Below are 13,241 nucleotides of genomic sequence, written 5' to 3' on the forward strand. Positions count from 1 at the left end.
GCTCCACCTCTGACTCTCTAATGTTATCTCCCCACCTTCTCTTCCCATACCACATCACCCCAGTCACATGACTGCTTCCTTGCTTCTCAGACATATTAAGCACAGTTTGATATCGGGACTTTATGCTTGCTTTTCTTGGAATACCTTTCTACCATTTGTCCACATGGCTTGCTACCTTACTTCTCTCTGGTTTGTGTCCAAGTGTCTTTCTATTAATGAGTCCTTTTCTGAGCTCCCTCATCCATGTCCTTTGACTTATCCCCCAACCCAACATATTTTTACTCTTTTTCTTTAGCATATTTATCACCTTCTGCCATATTACTTACTTGCTTGTTTGTGTGTCTTCTCCATCAGATTGAAAGCTCAATAAGCTCTTTTGTTCATTGTTGTTTCCTCAGTGCCTAAAATAGTACCTAACGTGAAGCAGGTGTTCAGTGAATATCCGCTGAATGAATGAAAATGAGAATGCATGAGAATGGTAGGAAAAGTGGTCCTTCATGTGTCACTACCTATATTTTGAAAGCTTTAAAGGGAAAAGAGAAGGAACAAAAGAAATTAGGAGATTTTTTCCTACATAAAATTCTTATTTTGTCCTTTTAGTAGCCAGAGATAAATATTAAGGAGACAGTATTACACCCAGTATTATACCCAGCAATGCTACTTGATTCACTTCTGAATGCAAGGTGTTGCAAATGTTTTTAAAGATGGACTTCATCTAGCTCACCTAAAGCATAGGAAGTTAGCTCATAGTGGATAAAATATTAGACAATCTCTCCTTCCCATAAAGAGTTAAATATTGGAAAACTTGATTTAATAGCAATTGCACTAAATAGTATTGGAGCTTGCAATTAGAGGAAAGGAGACAAAGAGAAAGCTTCTTCTCATTCAACTAATGATACCTTAAAAGAACTTTCCTGTCAGTCAGGAATTACCTCTTCCTCATACTGACTTGCTTTATTATTTTAATTGAAGGACAATACCTAAAGGAAGAAAAAGTATTTTTATTCTCTATGACCTCAAAAACTACCTTCATTTGTCATAGAAAGGTCAGATACTGAAATACATTTTCATTTTTAGAAGTTCAGGTATCCAATCAAGTATGGCTGCAAGAATGAATGTGAATTTTACTCTTCAGGGCATATCCTAAGGAAGGCAAAATGAGGTGAAAGAGATATAGGGGGGAGAAGGTAATACCCAGTTTCCATACTTGGCCTTTATCCATTTTTCTTTCCTCTTAGGCACTATATACACACACCCCACAATCACCCACACACATACATACACACAAATTCGTGGAGAAAGAAATCTCAATTTCCTCTTTATGAAGGAAGGAGGGTGTTACAAAGGTATTATGATGCAATAAGGACCATATGAAGGGCACTGGTAACATTATGAGGTCAGGAGTTTTCCTGGTGTTTGCCTATATGAAATGCATTGGACCTAAGTCAGTGTTTTCCCTGCTATACTCCTACCCACAGTATGGGATGTTAAGATCAAAGGAATGAGACCTAGGGCAAAAACTGAGGCAGCAGGGAGGCATTGCAACAACTGGAAGGTTTTCCAAGTTGGCAAATTTACACTGTTATTTCTGGACAAAATAAAAGATTCCCTATATCCTTATGGATATCAGGGAGGAAAAACATATCAACACTGCACTGCAGGTTAGCAGTTTCAGGACAGCCTTGAGAGGGTTTGAAAGATTGGTTGAACATGTAGCAGTGCAGAAAAGAGATGAAAGAGCCGGCTTGTTTGCCCCCAAAGAAGGTAAGATCAGTGAATAAGGGGGAGTCCAGTTTGGTGTGTTGATTAGAACTGGGAATACTATCAAACAGAAAGGTGATAGAATTTAATAATTTACAAATTACTTTAATAAATATAATTTAATTACTTCTTACAACAGGGAGAGGCAACATAGCTGAATAGCAAAGACATTGAATGGGAGGGTGGTGTACAGTTCCTCATCTGACTCTGTCCTTGAATAGCTAAGTGGACTTGGGGAAGCTCTTTTCATTTCTCTGAATGTTCAGTTCAGTCGCTCAGTCATGTCTGACTCTTTGTGACCCCATGAATCACAGCACGCCAGGCCTCCCTGTCCATCACCAACTCCCGGAGTTCACTCAGACTCATGTCCATTAAGTCAGTGATACCAACCAGCCATCTCATCCTCTGTCGTCCCCTTCTCCTCCTGCCCCCAATCCCTCCCAGCATTGAAGTCTTTTCCAATGAGTTTACTCTTCACATGAGGTGGCCAAAGTATTGGAGTTTCAGCCTCAGTATCAGTCCTTCCAATGAACACCCAGGACTGGTCTCCTTTAGGATGGACTGGTTGGATCTCCTTGCAGTTCAAGGGACTCTCAAGAGTCTTCTCCAACACCACAGTTCAAAAGCATCAATTCTTCAGTGCTCAGCTTTCTTCACTGTCCAACTCTCACATCCAAACATGACCACTGGAAAAACCACAGCCTTGACTAGACGGACCTTAGTCGGCAAAGTAATGTCTCTGCTTTTCAATATGCTATCTAGGTTGGTCATAACTTTACTTCCAAGGAGTAAGCATCTTTTAATTTCATGGCTGCAGTCACCATCTGCAGTGATTTTGGAGCCCCCCAAAATAAAGTCTGACACTGTTTCCACTGTTTACCCATCTATTTCCCATGAAGTGATGGGAACAGATGCCATGATCTTCATTTTCTGTATGTTGAGCTTTAAGCCAATTTTTTCACTCTCCTCTTTCACTTTCATCAAGAGGCTTTTTAGTTCCTCTTCACATAAGTGTGGTGTCATCTGCATATCTGAGGTTATTGATATTGCTTCCAGCAATCTTGATTCCAGCTGTGCTTCTTCCAGCCCGGCGTTTCTCATGATGTACTCTGCATATAAGTTAAAAAAGCAGGGTGACAATATACAGCCTTGACGTACTCCTTTTCCTATTTGGAACCAGTCTGTTGTTCCATGTCCAGTTCTAACTGTTGCTTCCTGACCTGCATATAGTTTTCTCAAGAGGCAGGTCAGGTGGTCTGGTATTCCCAGTTAGCTCTCTCAAATGTAAAATTAGGGGGATGGGTTAAATGACATCTAAGGTTTCTTATGTGGAATCTACCATTTGACGTCTTACTGGTTGCTCTGGGACTCTCAATAGGGCATTGCAGGCGTGCTTAGTTGCTCGGTTGTGTCCAATTCTTTGTGAACCCATGGACTGCAGACCGCCAGGCTCCTCTGTCCATGGAATTCTCCAGGAAAGAATACTGGAGTGGGTAGCCATTCTATTCTCCAGGGCACCTTCCTGACCCAGGGATCAAACCCAAAGTTTCCTGTATTGCAGGCAGATTCTTTACGACTTGAGTGACTAGTGCATAGTGATCATTAGTAAGCCACATGAACTACCTGCCATCACTTTACTTAAGGGTATCACAAGATCATAAAGAATTTTCTAAGTAAGGCAATGTTTCCTCCCTCACCATGATTCACTCTCTGGGCCTCTCCTCATGTCTCTAGGCTGGAATAATTTCAAGCATGCCAAGGTAAGCAGATGGTGGTGAGCAGTGATCTGCCAGGATTACTAGAATCAGATACCAACACAGAACTGAATGTATAGCTCCATGGTCAAGGTTGAAGGGGAGTGGTGTAGTGTGTAGCTTTAGATCATTGAGAATAGCAGTGAAGAGTAAGGCTTAATGGGGAGAAGGCAATGGCAAGCCACTCCAGTACTCTTGCTTGGAAAATCCCATGGACGGAGGAGCCTGGTAGGCTGCAGTCCACGGCATCGCTAAGAGTTGGGCATGACTGAGCGACTTCACTTTTACTTTTCACTTTCATGCATTGGAGAAGGAAATGGCAACCCACTCCAGTGTTCTTGCCTGGAGAATCCCAGGGACGGAGAAGCCTGATGGGCTGCCATCTGTGGGGTCGCACAGAGTCAGACACGGCCGAAGCGACTTAGCAGCAGCAGCAGCAGTAAGGCTTAATGGTAGAGTAAAATTCTAATAGAACAAATCCTGCTGTTGTAAGGGAAGTAGTTGGGCCCACATGACTGCTAGAGGGTCAGCATGGCCAGCCTCTTAATATGCTAGGCTGGAGTAGGAAATGGCAACTCACTCCAGTACTTTTGTGTGGGAAATCCTATGGATAGAGGAGCCTGCTGGGCTACAGTCCCTGGGGTTGCAAAGAGAAGGACATGACTGAGTGACTGAACAACAATGACAACAACATAGTCATAAACAAGTGGAAATGTTGACTTTGGGTGTTCAGACCCAAACCAGTATTATCTGAATAGTCTTGTTGACTTAAAAAAGATGCACAACCTGAGAGTTGCAAGTTAAATTTTATTGGGGGCCAAATGGGGACTGCAGTCTGGGAGACAGCACCTCAGATACCTCTGAGAGACTGCTCCAAGAGGTAGTGGGGGAAGGTCAACATATGAGATTTTGGTGAAATGGGAGTTCATGCAATCAAGCACTTATCTTACAAAAGATTTTCTGCTAGTCACAAGGAGCTGATGTCACCATAAAGGGATTTAGGACTTTTGTAGATAGGAGGAGATTGCAAGGGATAGGATCACTAAATCAGTTCCTGAAAATATCTAACTATCTAAAGACCTGTTCCACCAGTTTTCCTGGAGCTTGTGCCTGCTAAGTCACTTCAGTCTTATCATATTCTTTGTGGCCCTATGGACTAAAACCCATCAGACTCCTCTGTCTATGAGATTCTCCAGGCAAGAACACTAGAGTGGGTTGCCATGCCCTCCTCCAGGGGATCTTCCCGACCCAGGGATCAAACCCAAGTCTCTTACAACTCCTGCATTGGGAAGTGGGTTCTTTACCACTAGTGCCACCTAGGAACCCCTACTCTCCACCCTGAAATCCCTTCGGGAAGTGTCAAAGGTCAGCTGCTACAGCAGCACAGATTTAATCCCAGCAAAGGCAGATGGCAAATGCCCTTGGCAACTGCCAATTTGTAGTTGATAGTATTTAATAATTTACAAATCATTTTAATAAATACAATTTAATTACTTCTCATAACAATTCTAAAAGGCAAATATTACTGTCATTGCTATTTTTGTTGTTGTGTTGCTAAGTCATGTCCGACTCTTTTGTGACCCCATGGATGTCTAGTCAAAGCTATGTTTTTTCCAGTAGTCATGTATGGATGTGAGAGTTGGACCACAAAGAAAGCTAAGTGCCACAGAATTGATGCTTTTGAACTGTGGTGTTGGAGAAGACTCTTGAAAGTCCCTTAGACAGCAAGGAGACCAAACTAGCCAATCCTAAAGGAAATTAGTCCTGAATTTTCATTGGAAGGACTGATGTTGAAGCTGAAGCTCCAATACTTTGGCCACCTGATGTGAAGAGCTGACTCATTTGAAAAGACCCTGATGCTGGGAAAGATTGAAGGTGGGAGGAGAAGGGGATGAAAGAGGATGAGATGGTTGGGTGACATCACAGACTCTGTGGACATGAGTTCAAGTAAACTCTGGGAGTTGGTGATGGCCAGGGAGGCCTGGCATGCTGCAGTCCATGGGATCGCAAAGAGTTGGACACAACTGAGCGACTGAACTGAACTGGACTCTAGTCTGCCAGGCTCCTTATTGCTATTAGCTCCATTTTATTTGTTAACAAATGAGAGATATGTAAAAATCATCTGTTCAAGTCACTCAATTCCTAAGTGTTAGAGCTGACTCAGACCTTTTATTAATAGATATGCTTTTGTTAAATGATTGAGAACTTGGCTGGGCTTTCTAAACTACTCAATAAGCTTTCATCTTTCCCTAGTCCCCTTGTCAGTTTGTTTTAACTCTCTCTGTAACTGATTGTCCAAACCCTTGCACTTTTTCTGAGTCCTCAATAGGATCTCAGCTTCTCTCAGTCAAGCTTTCAACATCATAAGTGAAAGCAGAGCCAAAAGATAAGAATCCCCTCAAACTCTCTTTCTTCCACTTCCAAATTACCTGAAGCAATACCTGTCCTTTCTTCCATGCCTCCTCCCCTCCAGAGCTGTTGCTACCTTGCTGCAACGACTGCAAAATCTTCCTTTCCCACTGGTTTTGTCCTCTAAAACTAGAATTATGGTGACAATCCTTACCTTGACTTTCTCTTCCTTTTTAAGCTTGTATGTTTTTCCTTTGCTTCTCTGCTAAATTTCCCCATAATGTCCCCACTTCGTTTTCAATCAAGTATGGCTTCCTTCATCACTTTGCTGAAAAATCCTCTTACCAAGGTATTCGATCACCTAATATGCCTGCCAAATTCAACAACTTGTTTATATTTTCCAGCTTACTTGGCCATTTCACTGCATAAACAGTTAGCAGCTACTGCTTCTAGAAATTATCTTCTGTGTTACTCATTAACACCACTCTCCTCCTATTTTTTCCTCTTCTCATTCTTTCTTTGCCTCTTTTTTTCTTGAGCGTTGCCTGCATTGTCTCTCAGTCTTACAGCATGGACATCAACTACCCAGTCTCCTAAGCCAGGTGTCTTGGTATAAATTTTGACTCTTTATTTCATGGCATCTCACTCTTGAGTTATTATAACAGCTTTTTTATATAATGGTCTTCTTGCCAAGAGTGATTCCTTTCTGTATAGTTCTGCTGGGAGATTTTCCTTTAAAAATCTGTTTAGAATTTCCACATTCCTAGTATATTAGAGCACCCTTAAAATCCATGTACATTATGGCATCCTCCCCTAACCTACTCCAGTTGTAGCTCCTTGGAATTGCCCTGCCTGCAACTTCTGTCTTAACATTAACTTCTCAGCATTTCCAAATCTGGCGTACTGTTAACGACTCTGATTTTGCACGAGTCATCGCTGCAAAGTGGTGAACATTTCCTCCCTTTTGGAGGGTCTATGAATACTTCCTCATTTTTCAAGATCCGAATAAAACATCACTTCTTTACAAAAACTTCCAAACTTTTCCTGAGCAAAGCCATCCTTAGAAATTTTGATGCATTTTATTGCATCTCCAGGAATAACCTGCTAATCTTAACTTGTTGAAATTGATATACATGTGTGTATTTCTGCCCTTTCTTTCTAGCATTGAACTGTGAGTTCTTTGAAGACTTGGTAACCTCAGAGTTAGCCTAGAGTCTGAAGCCAGGAAGCACTCCTTAAATGTGTGCTAAACAAATAAACCTTGCTTAAATCTACATGCTTGCAATTACATAGCCACACTGAAATTTTCTTTCTCTAGTATATATGTTTATCAGTTCAGTTCAGTTCAGTTGCTCAGTCATGTCCGACTCTGCCACCCCATGAATCGCAGCACGCCAGGCCTCCCTGTCTATCACCAACTCCCAGAGTTCACTCAGACTCATGTCCATCGAGTCTGTGATGCCATCCAGCCATCTCATCCTCGGTCGTCCCCTTCTCCTCCTGCCCCCAATCCCTCCCATCATCAGAGTCTTTTCCAATGAGTCAATTCTTCACATGAGGTGGCCAAAGTACTGGAGTTTCAGCCTCAGCATCATTCCTTCCAAAGAACACCCAGGGCTGATCTCCTTTAGGATGGACTGGTTGGATATCCTTGCAGTCCAGGGGACTCTCAAGAGTCTTCTCCAACACCACAGTTCAAAAGCATCAATTCTTCGGCACTCAGCCTTCTTCACAGTCCAACTCTCTCATCCATACATGACCACTGGAAAGACCATAACATAACCTTGACTAAACGGACCTTTGTTGGCAAAGTAATGTCTCTGCTTTTGAATATGCTATCTAGGTTGGTCATAACTTTTCTTCCAAGGAGTAAGCGTCTTTTAATTTCATGGCTGCAGTCACCATCCTTCTGCAGTGATTTTGGAGCCCAAAAAGATAAAGTCTGACACTGTTTCCACTGTTTCCCCATCTATTTGATGGGACCAGATTCCATGATCTTCATTTTCTGAACGTTAAGCTTTAAGCCAACTTTTTCACTCTCCTCTTTCACTTTCATCAAGAAGCTTTTTAGGTCCTCTTCACTTTCTGCCATGAGGGTGGTGTCATCTGCATATCTGAGGTTATTGATATTTCTCCCGGTAATCTTGATTCCAGCTTGTGCTTCTGGCAGCCCAGCATTTCTCATGTCAAAGAATGCTCAAACTACTGCACAATTGCACTCATCTCACACACTAGTAAAATAATGCTCAAAATTCACCAAGCCAGGCTTCAGCAATATGTGAACCATGAACTTCCAGTTGTTCAAGCTGTTTTTAGAAAAGGCAGAGGAACCAGAGATCAAATTGCCAACATCTGCTGGATCATGGAAAAAGCAAGAGAGTTCCAGATAAACATCTATTTCTGCTTTATTGATTATGCCAAAGCCTTTGACTGTGTGCATCACGATAACCTGTGGAAAATTCTGGAAGAGATGGGAATACCAGAACACCTGACCTGCCTCTTGAGAAACCTATATGCAGGTCAGGAAGCAACAGTTAGAACCGGACATGGAACAACAGAGTGGTTCCAAATAGGAAAAGGAGTACATCAAGGCTGTATATTGTCACCCTGCTTATTTAACTTATATGCAGAGTAAGTGAAGTGAAAGAAAGTGAAGTCGCTCGCTCAGTCATGTCCGACTCTTTGCGACCCTGTGGACTGTAGCCCACTAGGCTTCTCAGTCCATGGGATTCTCCAGGCAAGAATACTGGAGTGGGTTGCCATTTCCTTCTCCAGGGGATCTTCCTGACCCAGGGATCGAACCCAGTTCTCCCGCATTGCAAGCAGATGCTTTAACCTCTGAGCCACCAGGGAAGCCCTTTATGCAGAGTACATCATGAGAAATGCTGGGCTGGAAGAAGCACAAGCTGGAATCAAGATTGCCAGGAGAAATATCAATATATGTTTATATACACACACATATACATATATATATATCTTTATGTTTAGAGAGAGAGAACACATATATATTATAGACATATATGTATATACATTTTTATAGTACATTCTACTATAACTAAAGTGCAATGTACTAGTGACTGTAGTTAATAGTTATATATGTATGTGTATTAGATTTGATCAAAACTAAATACTGCTAGATAAATTTATGACTGGGACTAAACTAAAAGATTGAGAAGGGAGAAATGTAATCTGAATTTTGATCAGACTGCTAATACTGGCATACATTCATTTTTGTTGTTGTTGTTGTTTAGTTGCTTAGTTGTGTCTGACTCTTTTGAGATACCATGGACTGTAGCCCACCAGGCCCCTCTGTCCATTGGAATTCCAAGGCAAGAATACTGGAGTGGATTGTCATTTCCTTCTCTAGGTGATGTTTTCAACCCTAGAGATCGAACCTGTGTCTCCCCACTGGCAGGTGGATTCTTTACCAGTGAGTCACTTGGGAAGCCCCAAATCAGGTCTACCTCTCACCATAGGCAAGATAGGCAAGAAGCTGAGAACTAGAGAGAATGTTTCTTAACGGCACCATTGTTTACCTCAAAAACCATATCAAGTGTATTGTAGGAGTTCATCTGTGCAATATTGCTCTTAAATCTTCTTGTTAATTACCCAATATACTTAAAATCATCTGAGGAAAGAAAAGTCTTACATTCCTTATCCAGTGGCATTTAGAATAGATATCTATCTGTACTAGTTGGTATGAATTTAAAACAGCTAAGCTATTTGGATCTCTCATATGAATTTCAAACTTAATATTACCAAGATTGAATGGTTTATTTTTCTCAAGAAATATGACTCTTACTCGTTTGCTCCTGTTTTGGTAAATAGTACCAATGTCTGTTCAGTTTTGAAATCAGAAACCTGAGTGTCATTCTAGAGCAAGGTTTCTCAACCTTGATACTGTTGACATTTGGGGCTTGACAATTCTTTGTTCTGTCTGTATATGTATTCTATGTGTATGTGTGTGAGGCCAGGAATGGGGGCGGGCTATCTTGTGCCCTGCAGAATATTTAGTGGCATCTCTGGCTTCTACCCACCAGATGTCAATAGCATCCTCGTCCCTCATTGTAACAATCAAAAATGTCTGCATACATTGCCAAATAGCCTATGAGAGAGGTAAGGCAAACTCTCCCAATAACAACCATTACTCTAGAATCCAGCCTGTCCTTCACTCACAAATTCTGTCCCCCAAACTTCCAAGCTATTAGCAAGTCTTTGCAATTCTACTTCCAGCCATATCTCACCATCTCAGTGATCTCTCTTTGGTGCCTGGGTGTGTAGGTGTGTATGAGTTGCTCAGTCATGTCTGACTCTTTGCGACCCCATGGACTGTAGCCCCCCAGGCTTCTCTGTCCATTGAATTCTGGACTGGATTCCGGGAGTTGATGTAGATCTTCCCTACCCAGGAATTGAACCCAGGTCTCCTGCATTGCAGGCAGATAATTTACCATCAGTGCCTATACCACTTATCATCCAGATGAGGACACTTTCAAGAATGAAAGGGGTTGTTATTAATAATTAAGTGGACAAAATAGGTGGGCTTCCCATGTGGCTCAGTGGTAAAGAATCCACCTGCCAATACAGGAGATGTGAGTGCAATCCTTGGGTCAGGAAGATCCCCCGGAGGAGGAAATGGCAACTCACTCCAACATGCCTGCCTGGGAAATCCCATGGACAGAGGAGCCTGGCAGGCTACAGTTCATGGGGTGGCAAAGAGTCAGACAGGATTGAGCAACTGAGCACACACTCACAGAGAAAAGAGGCATAAATGTATCTTCTTGACCTAAGCCTCCACATCTGAAACATGAGTCTGAAACTCCTGATTAACTTTATAATTTTCAGCCTTGTCTCCTCATAGCAACCAGGGTCTTTCAAAGGCTCTAGTGATAGCTCACCATCATGCTTAGAATAAAATACAAACTTCTAACTCTAACTTGGCCCTCCTTCCTCTCTGATCTCACCTCATGATAACTTTCCCCAGTCCTCACTATACTTCATATCACTGACCTTTAAAGAATGCACCAAGCTCTTTCCTGCCTTAGCATTTTTGTGTTTGTCAGCCTCTACCTAAAATGCTCTTCTCTAGCTTTAGCATATGTCTGACTCCTTTTGCTTATCAGGTCTCAGCTTTGTTGCTTTTTACCTGTCCTTAGAAAGGGATTCCCTCAGTTCCACCCTCACCCACCAGCACAGCATAATTCTGTTAATATCATATCTCCCTATTGATTTCCTTCTGAGCATTAATCTCACTGTCAACTTAGTGATTCTCACATTGTTACTAAGATATGACCTACTTACAGTAAAGCACAGAAAGCACACTGTTCTTAAGTGTATAACTCAATACATTTGGACATATGTAAACATACCTGTAGGTATCAACTAGATCAAGACCGAGAATATCTCTACCATTCCAGAATGTTCTCATGCCCTGTTACACAGATAACCACTAATCCAATGTCCATCTCTAGCAACTAGTCTTGGCTGTCATAGCCCATAAATATTTTGTTCACTTGATTTTCTGTTTATCCCATTAGAATATAAACTACCAGAAGAAGGGGTCTTGGCTACCTAGTTTTCCATTCTATGACCACTGTCTAGCTCAGCTCTGACACATAAGTTGCTTAATGTATATTTGTGTCTAACTCCTTGTTGTCCTGTAACTCAACAGCTATGCCCCAGTGAATCACAAAATTTGTCAAAATCAACATTCAGTCAATGGTGTGGTTTGTGTACATGTTTGTCTACAGTGTCAAATAGTCAACAATTATTCTTCATAATGATTGTAATTATTATGCCCATTTAATACATGGGAAAGTAGAAAGTCAGAAATATTAAGTTACTAGTATGGCTCACAAAAAATCAATAATTAACAAAGCTCAGTTCAGTTCAGTCGCTCAGTCGTGTCAGACTCTTTGCGACCTCATGAACCACAGCACACCACGCCTCCCTGTCCATCACAAACTCCCGGAATCCACCCAAACCCATGTCCATTGACTCGGTGATGCCATCCAACTATCTCATCCTCTGTCATCCCCTTCTCCTCCTGCCCTCAATCTTTCCCAGTATCAGGGTCTTTTCAAATGAGTCAGCTCTTCGCATCAGATGTCCAAAGTATTGGAGTTTCAGCTTCAGCATCAGTCCTTCCAATGAACACCCAGGACTGATCTCCTTTAGAATGGACTGGTTGGATCTCCTTGCAGTCCAAGGGACTCTCAAGAGTCTTCTCCAACACAACAGTTTAAAAGCATCAATTCTTTGGCACTCAGCTTTCTTTATCGTCCAAATCTCACATCCATACATGACCACTGGAAAAACCATAGCCTTGACTAAACGGACCTTTGTTGGCAAAGTAATGTCTCTGCTTTTCAATATGCTATCTAGGTTGGTGTAACTTTCCTTCCAAGGAGTAAGCATCTTTTAATCTCATGGCTGCAATCACCACCTGCAGTGATTTTGGAGCCCCGAAAAATAAAGTCAGCCACTGTTTCCCCATCTATTTGCCATGAAGTGATGGGACCAGATGCCATGATCTTCATTTTCTGAATGTTGAGCTTTAAGCCAACTTTTTCACTCTCCTCTTTCACTTTCATCAAGAGGCTCTTTAGTTATTCTTCACTTTCTGCCATAAGGGTGGTGTCATCTGCATATCTAAGGTTACTGATATTTTCCTGGCAATGTTGAATCCAACTTGTGCTTCCTCCAGCCCAGCGTTTCTCATGACCTACTCTGCATAGAAGTTAAATAAGCAGGGTGACAATATACAGCCTTGACGCACTCCTTTTCCTATTTGGAACCAGTCTGTTGTTCCATGTCCAGTTCTAACTGTTGCTTCCTGAACTGCATACAGCTAGAGTCAAGTTGTTTTTTTTTTTTTTTTTTACTTTGTCTAGCACCCACTCCAGTACTCTTGCCTGGAAAATCCCAGGGATGGGGGAGCCTGGTTGGCTTCCATCTATGAGGTTGCACAGAGTCAGTCACAACTGAAGCAACTTAGCAGCAGCAGTGGCATGTGGCAAGTTAGTGATAAAAATTCAGGAAAAGTCAGATGTTATCCAAGACTTTAAGAAATTTGACATTAGTAAAAACTATTTCAAGGAGAGAGATTTTAGAAGAGATAGTGAAAAACGGATTGGAGCCTTTCAACAATTACAGAACAACCACAAATGTTAAGGAGAAAGAGGGAAGTTACACAAATAATGACAGTAGATACGAAGAACATTACTGAATAGGTTCTGCATGTAAAGGATTGGGATAAACTGTGAAAAATAATGCATTACAAGGGTGTAGGGACAGGAGAATTCTGGGAACCAAGGAACCTGCAGGTAGATGGTTACCACACCACTTCCAGTAACAATCTCTTTGCTGACACCTAAGAAG

At 41.8% G+C, this 13,241-nt stretch overlaps 1 protein-coding gene across 1 annotated transcript in view; it reads left to right on the plus strand.

Annotated features, from left to right (window-relative positions):
- The first annotated feature begins 1,619 nt into the window (after positions 1–1,619).
- WDR64 (WD repeat domain 64) overlaps positions 1,620–13,241 on the plus strand; it is a 123,156-nt gene continuing 111,534 nt past the window's right edge. The window contains exon 1 of the mRNA XM_040263575.1: positions 1,620–1,764. Within this exon, the coding sequence (XP_040119509.1) occupies positions 1,620–1,764 (145 nt within the window). The remainder of the gene's footprint in view (positions 1,765–13,241) is intronic.

The sequence above is a fragment of the Oryx dammah genome, unplaced genomic scaffold (assembly GCF_014754425.2).
Source record: "Oryx dammah isolate SB20612 unplaced genomic scaffold, SCBI_Odam_1.1 HiC_scaffold_21, whole genome shotgun sequence".
NCBI classification, from domain to species: domain Eukaryota; kingdom Metazoa; phylum Chordata; class Mammalia; order Artiodactyla; family Bovidae; genus Oryx; species Oryx dammah.